The sequence below is a fragment of the Dipodomys merriami genome, unplaced genomic scaffold (genome assembly GCF_024711535.1).
Source record: "Dipodomys merriami isolate MVZ:Mamm:240054 unplaced genomic scaffold, mDipMer1.0.p SCAF_1, whole genome shotgun sequence".
Taxonomy (NCBI): Eukaryota; Metazoa; Chordata; class Mammalia; order Rodentia; family Heteromyidae; genus Dipodomys; species Dipodomys merriami.
Genome location: NW_027202270.1, coordinates 125,428,269 through 125,442,945, shown reverse-complemented (window position 1 = coordinate 125,442,945; position 14,677 = coordinate 125,428,269). Strand labels below are relative to the sequence as shown.

The 14,677-nt window shown below is 42.6% G+C and overlaps 1 protein-coding gene across 1 annotated transcript in view; it reads right to left on the bottom strand.

Annotated features, from left to right (window-relative positions):
• The window catches only part of Pomt2 (protein O-mannosyltransferase 2), a 43,284-nt gene that overhangs the window by 27,613 nt on the left and 994 nt on the right, over window positions 1-14,677 (bottom strand). Inside the window, exons 2-5 of the mRNA XM_070028975.1 lie at window positions 7,021-7,105; window positions 5,111-5,215; window positions 3,378-3,486; window positions 910-1,018 (exon numbers count right to left, since the gene is read on the bottom strand). Coding sequence (XP_069885076.1) covers window positions 910-1,018; window positions 3,378-3,486; window positions 5,111-5,215; window positions 7,021-7,105 — 408 coding nt within the window. The remainder of the gene's footprint in view (window positions 1-909; window positions 1,019-3,377; window positions 3,487-5,110; window positions 5,216-7,020; window positions 7,106-14,677) is intronic.

Genomic DNA, 14,677 nt, shown 5'->3' with positions numbered 1-14,677 from the left:
ATCAGCATGGCCATCAGTGGTACCATGTGGTCTACTGGGAAAGCCTGGGAGGAACCAGCTCTTTTGGTTTGAATACAGTGAATTCAATGAAGAAGGCCTTCTTTACTCTCTCAGAGACAGGACAGAAAAAAAACCGCTGGAAGACCAGACCTTCTAAATCAGCTTTAGAACTGACCAGGACCTGGAAGGATCCTCTTGGCTGGTAAGGATCATCCATTATTACATCAGGACCTGATGTAACCCTTGAAGCAGGGAGTCAAACAGTTCTGAGGCAGCATCTGCCATCCCTCCAGTGTGCAGAGTGTGAAGGAAAAATTGTCCCAATCTCTTTTTTTTTTTTTTGGGTCCGGTCGTGGGGCCTGAACTCTGGGCCTGGGCGCTGTCCCTCAGCTCTTCAGCTCAAGGCTAGCGCTCTACCACTATGAGCCACAGCGACACTTCCGGCTTTTTTCTTTTTGCTTATGTGGTGCTGAGGAATCAAACCCAGGGCCTCGAGCATGCAAGGCAAGCGCTCTACCACTGAGCCACCTTCCCAGCCCTGTCCCAATCTCTTAACCAACACTGGGGCTGAAGGGGAAGCTTATAAGTTACGGGTGAGAAAAAAGCATTAGGATCCCTCCACAAACTCCTAACCCATTATAAACATGACAATAGTAATCCTCTTTAAAAAGATAATTTTTGCAGTCTTATGTAAAGCAGAACTAAAGCCATCTTAAAGAAAATATTTTAAATTTATTTGTTACTATCAAAAATAGAAGTTTACAAACCAACAAGTGAGAAGTATGCTTGTCTTAAACTCAGTTTCAAGACAAGTCCTCTATACCCCCACCCCAGCCCACCCCAGCCTTTAGAAAACTTCTGGGGCTGCCAGAGATTCTGGCCCTCCCCACCCAAACATGGTATTCTGACCTGTCCGCACAGGAGTTGTACTTGACCATGCTCAGCATGGCAGCCATGATGAAGAACATCAGGATGGGGTCAAGGAGGATGTACTGGGATAGAGTGAGGCATCCTGTGTCTGAAAAACATGAGCTCACTGGTCAATGTGCAGAGTGAAGAAAGAAACCCTAAAAACCAAACCTCTAGTAGATGGACAGTCACCTTGCCACACTGCATAGCCTCTGTCCTCACTGAGTCATTGAGAGGCACAACATTACAGCCAATGACGAGAAGCAGCATTTGTCACTGCCCTCTCCCTCACCTCCAAGTGATGGCCTGTAAGCAGAGCAGCCCTGACACCTGTCTCTTCATTTCCACCATCAAAAAATGATAGGTCACAAATTATACTTAGGTGGCCACAAATTACAGATGGCTCTGATAGCATCTGATCATTTCATATGAAGTCGCTGCTGGGGGCCAATTCTTCATATAGGTATGAGAAGACTTTTTTTTTTTTTTTACTTAAATCTCCTTAAACTATGTTCCTACATAAACCTTTAGTGTTTTCCTATCTTATTCAGACTAACAAATTCTCTGAAGGATGCAAAAGCCTGCATGGCTTTCTTATCTATCCAACCTCAACTCCCACCTCTCTGCCTCATTCTACCCTTACAATATGAGCCTCTACACTTGTTCCTTGGCCTTGTTAAACTTTGTATGAAGACTACAACACAGGCTGCTCCCTCTGTCTCAATTCTCTTCCCTAAGAACACTGCATGGCTAGCCAGGTACTGTTGGCTGAGATATAGGAATTGCAGTTTAGAGCCAGTCCAGGAAGATAAATCCTAGAGACTATTATCTCCAAATAATCATCAAAAAGTCAGAACTAGAGGCATGACTCAAGTGGTAGAGCAGGACCCAGGCATGAGCAAAGTAAAAGTGCAAGGCCCTAAGTTTACACCTTATACCAGCACACAAAGCAGAAAGAGAGAGAGAGAGAGAGAGAGAGAGAGAGAGAGAGAGAGAGAGAGAGAGAGAGAGAGAGAGAGAGAGAGAGAGAGAGAGAGAGAAGGAAGGAAGGAAGGAAGGAAAGGAGGGAGGGAAGAAGAGAGGGAAGGAGGGACAAAGGAAGGAAGAGACAAAGGAAGGAAGGAAGGAAGGAAGGAAGGAAGGAAGGAAGGAAGGAAGGAAGGAAGGAAGGAAGGAAAACACATTCTGTATAGAGAAAAACTCTGTATAGTGGAATCTTTTCACTCAGCCTCCCACCAAAGCTTCCTCCCACAGAGTTCCTCACTGCTCACCTTACTTACTCTTTCTATTTTCCACAGTACACTTACTGCTTAAGATGCTACAATATAGACTTCTTGATGTTGTCTGCCTCGGTACAGGGCAAGTTCCATGAGAGCAGTCTAATTAGTATATTCTCTGAGACCATGAAAAGTAGCTCAGTATAGTGCAGGAACTTAAGAAACAGGTTTGAGAGTAACCCCGTTCCTCAAGAGACAGAGATCAGGATGGTTAAAGGCCAGCCTGGTCAAAATCTTAGTTAAGCCCAGCATGGGTCTAACTACATGCCTGTAATCTTAGCTACATGGAAAGTGTAGATAGGAGAACTGTAGTCTAAGGCATGCTTTGTGTAGAAATGTAAGACTCTATCCAAAAAAATAAAGTGAAAAAAGGCTGGAGGTGTGGTTCCAGTGGAATCTAGAAAGAGAATCATAGGCCTAGGAAGCTTGAGGCTCCAAGTTCAAACCCTAGTACTATTAAAAAACAAAACGAACTAAAACAAAACTTCTAAGTCACTCCTCAGTTTTACATATTGCAAATGACTTCTTGCACATCAGGATCCCCATCTATGAAACAGGTGCTGGGTGAAAACTAAAATACGACCAAATAAGTAACAGAGAAATTAAAAACACAATGAAGAAGCCACCAGTCCCCCACAGGGATATCCTACACTCGTGCAATCTAGCCACCAAAACAAAGCAACGTATTTGTGAAAACTAGTGTGCACACCTAAACAAGTCTGGGCAACTTTAAATGTTAAGCTATATGAGGTCATGAATCCAGTTTCAGAACAACGCTAGCAAATAATATAACCAACTCTCACTTATCCAAGTGAGATATTTAAGTTCATATTACTATTTCCTACCATACAACTACTCCTGGAACATCTGCCTTTGCATTCAGTTTTAGTTTTGGGAATACAAATTAATGTTAATAGTAACTTTAAAAAATTTAAAAAGTTAAAACTGTGGCTTCCTTCAAACCTACATAAAACTTATCTTATTATCGACTGCAAACTGAAGTGTGAGTAACTCAGAGTCTACTCCTTAGGATAATTCATGCCAACTCTCATCTCTAATAATACAAAGGCTTGCTATGCAGAAGTATTCACATATGTATGCATTAGTAATAAATAAAATGAGATTGGCTATACATTTTACCCCATCTTAAAGTTAAAATGGCACAAATGTATCTATTTCCAGACAACTTACCAAAGGTAAGAAGGGCGGCAGTAAGCAATGCTGCTGGGAAGGACTTGGACAGATCCAAGACTGTGAGGTAGGCAAAGGGAATCAGCCAGGAGCCAAGGAATGCACAGAACTATACGGGAAGCAACAAAGAAGCTGTTACAGTCAGGTACTAGTGGATCATGCCTGAAATCCTCACTACTCAGGAAGCTAAGATCTGAGGATTGCAGTTCAAAGCCAACCTGTGGAGAAAAGTCCCTATAAGACTCTTAACTCCAATTAACCACTCAAAAATCAAAAGTGGCACTGTGGCTCAAGTGGTAGAGTGCTAGTCTTGAGCACAAAGAGGCTCAGTGACAGCATCTAGAGTTTGAGTTCAAGCCCCACAACCAACAAAGAAAAAAAAAAGCTGTTACAGCAAGTTATGCTAGCAAGCTATGCTAAGCATCAGGGACCTACTTGACCTGGTAGACTAATACTTAAGATAGAGGACCCTGAAGAAGGCATTACCTAGAAAGCAAGGGATGGTGGAAATGTGAAGAATCAAATCAAACAATATGTATGTTCCCAAAGAGTCATGATACAGATGTATGCTGGCATGCTACCAGTGAAATTTAGCCAAGAAGGTGGTAGGACCACCCCATCACTGCTAGCTATGATTCTTTTTTGGGGGGTGTCTGGTTGTGGGGCCTGAACTCTGGGCCTGGGCGCTGTCCCTCAGCTCTTCAGCTCAAGGCTAGCACTCTACCACTTGAGTCACAGCGCCACTTCCGGCTTTTTTCTTTTTGTTTATGTGGTGCTGAGGAATCGAACCCAGAGCCTCAGGCATGCAAGGCAAGCGCTCTACCACTGAGCCACCTTCCCAGCCCTGCTAGCTATGATTCTGACAGTTATATCTTCCTTAGCTTCTCTATCCATGTAATCACAGTGAATTCCTACCTTATAAGTTTACTCTGAAGATAATATAGGCTCCCTGGTCCCTTGCCCATCATCAGTAAACAGAAAAGCTTAGGGGGATTCTCACATTTGGGATAAGCAGAAAGCAATATGCCCTAGTATGAAAGGGAATGAATGGGGATGTTGTATTCAACCTTCTCCATTTCCATAGTAAGTCCACAGTGAATAGGTCTACATTCAATTATGCTTGTTTTTTGTTTTGTTTTGTTTTTTTGGTTGGTCGTGGGGCTTGAACTCTGGGCCTGGGTGCTGTCCCTCAGCTCTTCAGCTCAAGGCAAGCGCTCTACCATTTGAGCTACAGCGCCACTTCCGGTTTTCTGGTGGTTCATTGGAGATAGGAGTCTCATGGTCTCTCTTGCTCAGGCTGGCTTTGAACCTCGATCCTCAGATCTCAGCCTCCTGAGTAGCTAGGATTACAGGCGTGAGCCACCAGCACCCGGCTTCAATTATGCTTGTTATGTGGTATTCAAGAGCCTTTAAGAAAACACAGAATTACTCAAGGATATGAACTTGAGAGTAAATACTCCTTGTATAATATGGCTTGCTATGTAATAATAATGAAATATGGCTTGATATAATTATACAAAGCATACAATGATTGTTCAAATAAGCACAGTCATATATCTAAAATACTTTCAGATCCTCAAGGGGGCTGGTGAATGCAAACTTCTCTGAGAGCTTCAGTTCATGACCTTCTCTCTATTGAAGTGTCTTTATCTACACTGATATACCAGGGCTTCCAATTTCTCACAGAATGTGACCCAGAATACAGTCTATCTGTACATATCAGGATGTCTTACTCCTCTCATTCCCATGTAGTTGTGATGCTCATATTTGTCTCCAGGCTTCTGGAACAAAAAGGTACCATCATATCCGCTCAGGTAGCCAGCAAGACCTATCAGCATCTGTACAGAGAAGAACAAACAGAAAGATGAGAAACCTTTGGGAGAAGAGTCCCTCCAGCTGCACCCACAGACTTCGGTTTCCCTTGACAACTGTGCACAGAAGGAGTGGCCAATGTGACATTTTCTCCTGCAGCTGCTGCCTAGTAAAGAACCTTTGTCTATAGTGCTCATTGCTTGAAACAAACCCACTCTGTGTTATGGTTAAGTTCTTGGGAATAGTACAGACACTTAGGAGGGGGGAAGAACCACAACTTGAAAGGCAGAGTCAGTGAGAGCTCTCTAAGCCTTTTTTCACTTGTTCTGAAATAAAACGACTTTGAGAGAGGTCCTGGGCAGATCCTGATTGCTGGATGATGAGCCTGCTGGACAGAGAATGAAGTTCCAAATAAATGACATAAACAGAGTGCCAAGTGACAAAGTAGCTATACACCAGGAATATGAGGAAGGAAAAGAAAAGGAGAAAAAGTAATGCAAAAAGAGGCATTTCAACAGAGGGAAGAAGAAAATACCAGTTTCCCCATCTGCAACATATCTCATAAGTACAAAATACTTTGCATGTACAACACTGCATGCTTATCAGTTGTTCTGACATTTATATGAACCAATGCATAATCGGTCTTCTCTTTATTGTATGGAAAGAGGCATGAACATGTCTACCCTATCATCACCTCAGAACCAATCTCAAAACAGGCTAGTTGTCCTACCTTTTTCTATATCCCTCCTACCTACAGGGACTTTCTCCCGGTCCCAGCCCATGTCCTCGCTCCCTTGCAACCTGACTCAGATCACTAAGCCTGTCTCCCCTTCCCAAGGGCTCCAGGATCACTTCCCACCCCATCACCTGTCCCTTTGTACAGGCCAAAGACCTAAGCCTCCAGTTAGGAAGAAAGGCTTGAATGATACTAATCTATTCATCTTCTCAAAGATGATAGTTTTTAGAGAGTAGAATGAATTCTAATTGGTAGAATTGCTAAACATGAGGGAGGAGCAGAAGCTGAATGAAGTGGGGGGAGAAAGGAGCTCAGCCCCATGCTGCCTGTTTCATGCAATACAGTCTCGCTTTTCTGTTTTATTTTGAAAACTTGAGATTAAGCTTATAAAAGATAAAATGCACCATTCAAAAAAAACCTAGCCGGGCACTGGTGGCTCATGCCTGTAATCCTAGCTACTCAGGAGGCTAAGATCTGAGGATCACAGTTCAAGGTCAGCCTGGGCAGGAAAAGCCATGAAATTCTTATCTCCAATTAACCACCAAAAAACTGGAAGTGGTGCTGTGGCTCAAGTGGTAGAGTGCTCACCTTGAGCTGAAGAGCTGAGGGACAACACTCAGGCCCAGAGTTCAAGCCCGAAGAATGACAAAAAAACAAACAAACAACAACAACAACAACAAAAAACTATTTGCAGTCCCTCCCTAATCTTCCCTCTCCACCTAAGACCCAGGCAATGAAATATCCAATTCTTGATATTTCAGTCATATAACTTGCAACCTTTTATGTCTGTCTTCTAACATTTAGGGTACTATTATGAAGATTCACCCATGCTATAGCATGTATCAGAACTCCATTCTTTTTATGGCTGAATAATATTTCATTGTATGGTATAACACATTTATCCTTTTATCAGTCGATACACCCTCTCTCCACTTTTCAGCTCAGAAGGCCCTTTATACCAAGGATTTCTATAAAGGTAGCAGGTCTGAAATGTCTAAAACATGTTAGGGAATTCTTAAATTCAAGAATTAAGCCCAAAACCTAGACCTGGCCCAGCACTTAGGATCCATCTTCCCAGATGAGAAAGCTGCTCACCTTTCCCAGAGGTGGGTGCACATCAAAGAAAAAGGTGCGGTTGATATAGTAACTTCCCATTTTTCCAAAGTGAGTCTCATCCCAACTAAAGAAAAAAACAAAAGGATATCATAGTTAAAATTATAGTTGAAAACAAAAGGCTACGTTTCAAGCAATTAATTAGAAAGTCTGGAATGAAAAATAAAAATAACTTTATTCAAGTAGTTTGAGGAAGCAGAAAATTAACCCTCATTCAGATAGATGAGAAAGATTATTAAAATTTACCAACCAGTTGCCATAAATTGAAGTTAAATATATACTAATTCTATATCTTGTATTTCTATTTGTTTTAGAAGGACAGAGTTTTCCTGTAACATGGAAAGGTTTGAAGAGTTTTCTTCTGAGTCTGTTAATTTCTTCTTCTTTCTTTTTTTTTCTTCTTTTCTGTCAGTTGTGGGGTTTGAACTCAGGGCCTGGGTGCTATCCCTGAGCCTCTTTGTACTCAAGGCTAGCACTCTACCACTGGAGCTTCATGCCACTTCCAGTTTTTGAGTAGTTAATTGGAGATAAGTGTTTCACAGGGACTTTTTTGCCCAGGTTGGCTTTGAACTGTGATCCTCAGATCTCAGCCTCCTGAGAAGCTAGGATTACAGGCATGAGACACTGGGGCCCAGCTTTGAGTCTGTTAACTTCTGAGTCCAAGTTTGTAATTAGAATGTACATCACTACATAGTTGGAAACTTTTAAGAGAGAATTTTTAAGCCTTTGGTCACAGGAATTTGATTCTGCTTATCAACCTCCTACCATTTGACTAATGGTATTAAAATAACTAGTATATAAAAATCAAGGGTTGGGACTGGGAAGGTGGCTCAGCAGTAGAGTGCTTGCCTTGCATGCATGAGGCCCTGGGTTCGATTCCTCAGCACCACATAAGCAGAAAAAGCCGGAAGTGGCACTGTAACTCAAGTGATAAAGCACTAACCTTGAGCTGAAGAGCTGAGGAACAGTGCCCCAAGCCCAGAGTTCAGGACCCATGACAGGGGAAAAATAAAATCAAGGGTTTGGGTCTGGGAATGTGGCTTAGTGATAGAGTGCTTGCCTAGCATGCATGAAGTCTTGGGTTCAATTTCTCAGTACCACATAAACAGAAAAAGCTGAAAATGGCCCTGTGGCTCAAGTGGTAGAGTGTAAGCCTTAAGCAAAAGAAGCTCTGGGACAGTGCCCAGGCCCTGAGTTTAAGCGTGGGACTGGGAAAAAAAATTGTTTTCTTACTAAATGAATGTATCTTAAGCCTATGTTCATTTATTTTGCAAGTAGATCTAATATATTAGCTTTCAAACACAATGTAAAGTGCTACATTACTTACTGCTTGCTATAAAACAGAGTTCCCAAGCTTGATATTCCTGAGCTGTGATATAATCCAAGCATACATCTATACCCACGGCACTGCATGGGACTCTGGGGCACCAGTGAGGACATGCTGGTGCTCATCCTCTCTGCTGTGCCAATAGAAATAATGCCTTTGGTCTTTCACTTAGCTCTTTGTCTTCTGCTGGCATAGATGAAACACTGACAGGTTAACTTCTTAGTTTGCAAGTAGACTAAAAAAAAATTCTAGATCCTGTCAATTTGAGAAAGAAGTATAGAATGAAGACCATAGCTTCTGAAAGAGAAAGGATGAGAACACGCACAAGCTGAGAAGATGCCATAGAGCCTGGAGTTAACATTCTTATCCAAGTGGCAGTCAGGGGAGTAATCAAAGTTCCCACTGACTGGATGGATGGATGCCAGGCACTGATGACTCATATCTGTAATCCTAGCTACTCAGAAGGCTGAGATTCAAAGCTCAAGGTTCAAAGCCACCCCTGGCAGACATATCAGACTCAGAAAAAAAAAAGCAAAAAAACAGAAATAGAGGTGTATGTAGCCCAAGTGGTAGAATACCAGCCTTGAATGAAAAAGTGAAGAGCAAACAGTCTTGAATTCAAGTTTCAGCACTGGTGCGCATGCACGCGCGCGCGCGCACACACACACACAAACAAGCAGATGCAGAATAGAAAGGAGTACGGCTGCCTATTTGCTACCTGGAAAAAAGGAATAAGAGATTTGATTACAACATAGGAATAGGAAGTATAGCAGCCCTGGTCAAAGGCAATATGCAGAGGGATGCTGAATCAAGAATCTCCAAACAAATTGTGTAACAATGAGAACCCTGCTATTCAATCAATAAAAATAAGAACACTCAGCCAGGCATAGTGGGTCTCATCTATAATCCCACATCTATAATCCCCACTTGGAAGGTGAAGATCAGGAAGAATGTAGTTTTTATGGGGCTGGGAATGTGGCTTAGTGGTAGAGTGCTTGCCTAGCATGCATAAAACCCGGGTTCAATTCCTCAGTACCACATAAACCGAAAAAGCCAGAAGTGGCACTATGGCTCAAAGTGGTAGAGCACTAGCCTTGAATGAAAGAGCTCATGGAGAGTTCCCAGACTGAGTTCAAGCCCCATGGCTGGTCAAACAACAACAACAAAAACATCATCAACAACAACAACAACAACTGTAGTTTTTAGGCCAGCATAGGGATAAAGTTAGTGAGAACTCATCAATCTATTAGCTGGGTTCAATGGTATGTCCCTGTCATCCTACTTAATGTGAAAGGCAGAAATAGGAAGGATTATGGTCCAGGCTGGTGGACAAACATCCAAAACCCTATTCAAAAACCAACTAAAGCAAAAAAGTTCTCAAGCATGGCTCAAGTGTTATAGGATATGCCCAACAAGCATTAGGCCTTGAGTTTAAACCTAAGAACTAAATAGAAAGCACTCCTTTAATGCCAGCACTCAGGAGGCAGAGGCAGAAGGAACACAAGTTTGAGGCCAGCCTGGGCTACAAGGTGAGACCCTATCTCAAAAACAAACAACAAAAGAAAATACTGCAAGATTCTTGGGTAAGTTCTATGTACAAGCCTGGATCCCAATCTCTACAATAACTTCAGCTGCTTAAAACCGTAACTAAAGGTGGGGTCAAGGTCATTAAAGGTGGAGCCAAGGTCTGTGTCCCCAAGGAGACTAAAGGCTGCACACACTAGGGAACTCTAAGAGAGGAAAAACTAACTCAAGGGCTCTGCTATATGGGGTCCATATCTGTTCCCTACCTCATCCCATGGGGGAGCATTTGGTAGGGGCATGAGTTTCCAAGCCATTATTAGTGTGTACAGGACTTGAAGAAAAAGTCTCTAAGCCATGGGGCGCACCAGGCATAGGGAAAGACCTTAAGGGGGAAAAGTGGCACTGAGCTTAGTGGGGGCAAAAGGAAGGGGAAAAAAAGCTTTCTATGCTTGCTTTCAGCACTCTCCACGATCTCCAACTGGGAAATGGCTTAGCTGTGGGCCGTGACACAGGTGTATCAAACATTAATTCAAGGGGAAAAATGAGCCTTCCAATTCAACTGACAGAGTTTGAGCCAGAGTTGGATCTTGTGGATAGGGCTCTTTGAGACACTTCAATGTATTATTGTGATTTCTACTGCTGAATATATGTATAGCTTGTATCAATCCTCTCAGTGTCAAAGAGGATTATCTTGCTGGGAACTGGTGGCTCACGCCTGTGATCCTAGCTACTCAGGAAGCTGAGGATCGGGGTTCAAATCCAGCCCAGGCAGGAAAGTCTGTGAGACTCTCATCTCCAATTAGCCACCAAAAAACTGCAAGTGGTGCTGTGGCTCAAGTGGCAGAGCACTAGCCTTAGGCTGAAGAGCTCAGGGATAGTGCCCAAGCCCAGAGTTCAAGCCCCATGTTCAACAACAACAACAAAAAGAGCATTATCTTATTCCAGAACTTTGGTGTGTAGAGAAGTAATCCTGTTCCCTCCTAGGAATTTAGAAGAAATATATCCTTAAAGAGAATGGGAAATCACTAAGCAACAGGAACCAGGATATGACAAAGACACCTAGACTTCCATTTTTATTGCTACACTGTTCACAATAGTCCATATACAGAAACAACCCTGACTTCAGATGAATGGATCCAAAAAATGTGGTACCTATATACAATGGAATTTTACACAGCCATTAGAAAGGATAAAATAATGGCATTCACAGGGAAATGGATGGAACTAGAACAAATCATGTTGACTATCTCAGTCAAGATAAGAGACACAAATGATGCATGGTCTCCCAGATATGCAGATGTTAGATTTAAAACGCAATGAGATATGACAAAGTAATCAGGACTCAAGATACCCACACAGGGCTGGGAAGGTGGCTCAGTAGTAGAGCGCTTGCCTTGCATGCATGAGGCCCTGGGTTCGATTCCTCAGCACCACATAAGCAAAAAGAAAAAAGCCAGAAGTGGCGCTGTGGCTCAAGTGGTAGAGCGCTAGCCTTGAGCTGAAGAGCTGAGGGACAGCGCCCAGGCCCAGAGTTCAGGCCCCACGACCAGACTCTCCCCCCAAAAAATACGCATACAGCATGAGACCAAAAGAGGAGAGTCTTAGGAGAAAAGCACCAAATCATAACCCCAAAGATGACGCTGTATTCTCTATTTTATTCCCATATATGGCGCATACAAGTGCACAGCTGAGGGAAGGAGGGAGGGCAATAGTGGAAAGCGGGTGAAAAGATACAGCTAAGAGGCCCATCAGCTGGACTGGATATTGATGAAAGTGAACTAAGCAACTCAAGGGCGGTGATGGGAAGGAGAGAATGAAAGAGAAAGAGGGAACAGCTGATACTAAGCAAAAAGAAAGAAATGTACATATCACCCGATCTGGAAGAAATAGTTGTAGTGTTAATGTATGTAGAGTTAAACTTTTTTCTTATGAAAAAGAGTGAACGAGAGCAAGAGAGAGAGAGAGAGAGAGAGAGAGAGAGAGAGAGAGAGAGAGAGAGAGAGAGAGAGAGAGAGAGAGAGAAATCAGAACTCTGAAAATACTTAAAAGGTTGTTAGAATGTTAGCACTCACTGGATGGGCAGCGCCATCTGATGGACAATTGTACTAAGTACATTCTTTCTTTCATTCTTTCGCAGAGGCTATTAATTAACCTACTACTTACTGAAAGTGCCAGACACACAAAGGCCTCAGAACTCCAGCTTAACATTTCAACTTTGGGTAAGTCACTTGGAATTTACATTTGACAAGGGAAGGAAGGCTCAAGAAGCTCCACTACCCTGTGAAAATTTTATATATATATATATATACACACACTCATGGGTCTTATTTTTACATAAAGTTCCAAGTGTCCTTTGGGGAGAAACTATTTTCCACACTATTCTCTGAAGCAGACACTGGCTCTCTGGGGCCATGATTCATAGAGATTGCCAGATGAGGAAGCTAAGTTAAAAACACTGGGCATGGTGGCCCACTTATTATCCACACTATAGGAGATTCAGATCAAGAGGATCACCACTGGAGGCTAGCCCAGGCAACAACAGGTAATCAAGATTCCATCTTAACAAATACTTGGAATGATGATGTGCACCCTGTGATCCCAGCATATAGAAGGCATAGGCAGGAAGACCACAGTCTGAGGCCAGCCCTGGGAGCGAGGGGGGGGGGGGACAGGGAGGGGAATGAATGATCTTATCAAAAACAAAAAAAGGCTTGAGGAGTGGTCCAAGTGCCTAGCAAGCATTAGGCTGAATTTAAACCCCAGCACCATCTAGGGAAGAAGTGGGAGGGGGAGGAAAAAGGAGGAAGGAAAGAAGGGAGGAAGGAAAGGAAGGAAGGAAGGAAGGAAGGAAGGAAGGAAGGAAGGAAGGAAGGAAGGAAGGGAGGGAGGGAGGAAGGGAGGGAGAGAGGGAAGGGAAGGGAAGGGAAGGGAAGGGAGGGAAGAGAGGGAGAGAAGTACAAACAAGCTCAGCATGGTGGTCACACTCATAATCCCAGCTATATGGAAGGTAGAGCTAAGGAGATTACTTCAGGTTATACTAGGCTGTAACACATTATGTGAAAGTGGTAAGAAAGAAACCATCTCAATACCTGGACTAAGAACACCTAGATCTCTCAAGTGAAGGTAAGTAAAATGAAGGGAAATAGTGCTTCCTTTCTCCTAAGTCCAGCACCAAAGCCTGGCAAAAGGCTTAGATGTTCCACCTATGTCATGCAGTAGCTGATGCTGGTGATCTGACCCATGGGATGAGTTTGTCATCATGCTCCAAAACAGGAAAACTGATATGGGCGTGGCCAGTCTTCAACTACTCTAATGTGTTTGATGATACCAAAACCAACTCCCAAATATTCACATACTTTTAAAGTATGAGGAACCTTGATTTATGATTGTACAATGAGGTTGTAACTCTTCAGTAACATCAACAGTGTTGCTTACCAAAGCAATGTAATGATAATCTAAACCAAACTGAATGGCTACAGAAATAAAATTTAACAAAAATTCCTGACCTAAAAGGAAAGCCTTGGAAAAAATATTAAGCAAAGTAAACCAGACTCAAAGAAACATAGGCTAGTTTGCCTCATTTGTTGTAACTAGAGTGTGCCTATAAAACTACAAGAAAACACATTAGGGGCTGGGAAGGTGGCTCAGTGGTAGAGCGCTTGCCTTGCATGCATGAGGCCCTGGGTTCAATTCCTCAGCATATATATAATGTCTTTCGATTGGACATAGGTGTTACATATTTTTTACATGGAAGGGGTATTATAATTATTGTCAATAATACCAAAGATCAGTCGATCTAAACTCTTACTTATAAGTCAAAGGGATACTAACATTCACTGGCCCCTTACTTCATTCATTAATAGCTAAGCTCAGGACCTTGGAGGGCATAGTTGAAGTAAATTATGGGGAAAATATTGTCTCATTAATAGGAGCCTGATTTAAGGCTATGAGATCAACTAAACAGACTTGGTCACTACCTCAATCCATCAGAGTAGCCAATGGAATTGCAAATTCACATAAAAATCTACTAGAAACCAAGACAGTGTACAATCAAGGCATGAGAGGACATGTGGGAGAGACAATCCTCCATCAATGTCTTTATGCATCCACACAACTGGGCAGAATGTGTCAAGAATGTAAGACTTAGCTGGATCATTTCTCCGGGCTGCATTTGCAGCACACATCCCTGAGATGAGACTATGTCTCTCTCTTGGACAGAGTAGGCTGACTTACCATTTGTTTTGTGATTAAACAGTATATCCTCATTCCTTTGCCTGGATGGAATCCATATTGTGTGTGAAGTCATCCATTTCAACATCCATTTCAACCTTTTAACACCCTGTAGGACTTGGTATCCTGTGAATACCACACTGATATCCATTTCCTGAAATAAAATCCTTTGTCTCTAACACAGGAGTCTCACATCTCCTACCAGCAGTCATGAAACAATCATGTTCCATGGCTAACTTATTAATTTTTAAGTAGGGAAACACTGACAGTTTATTTTCTTGGTTTCACTTTGAACAATATGTTTTGTCTATGTGTGACACACACACACACACACACACACACACACACACACACACACACACACACACACACACACACACACAACTCAAGGCTGGTGTAAAAGCCCTATCACTTGAGCCACACCTCTTTGTCCAGCTTTTTGTGGTTCATTGGAGATAAAAGTCTTATGGTCTCCCGTGCCAGGCTGGAGCCACTGAGGCCTGGCTAATAAGATCTATTTCTGATACTTTCTCCCCAGTGATACTGAGAAAACATGGT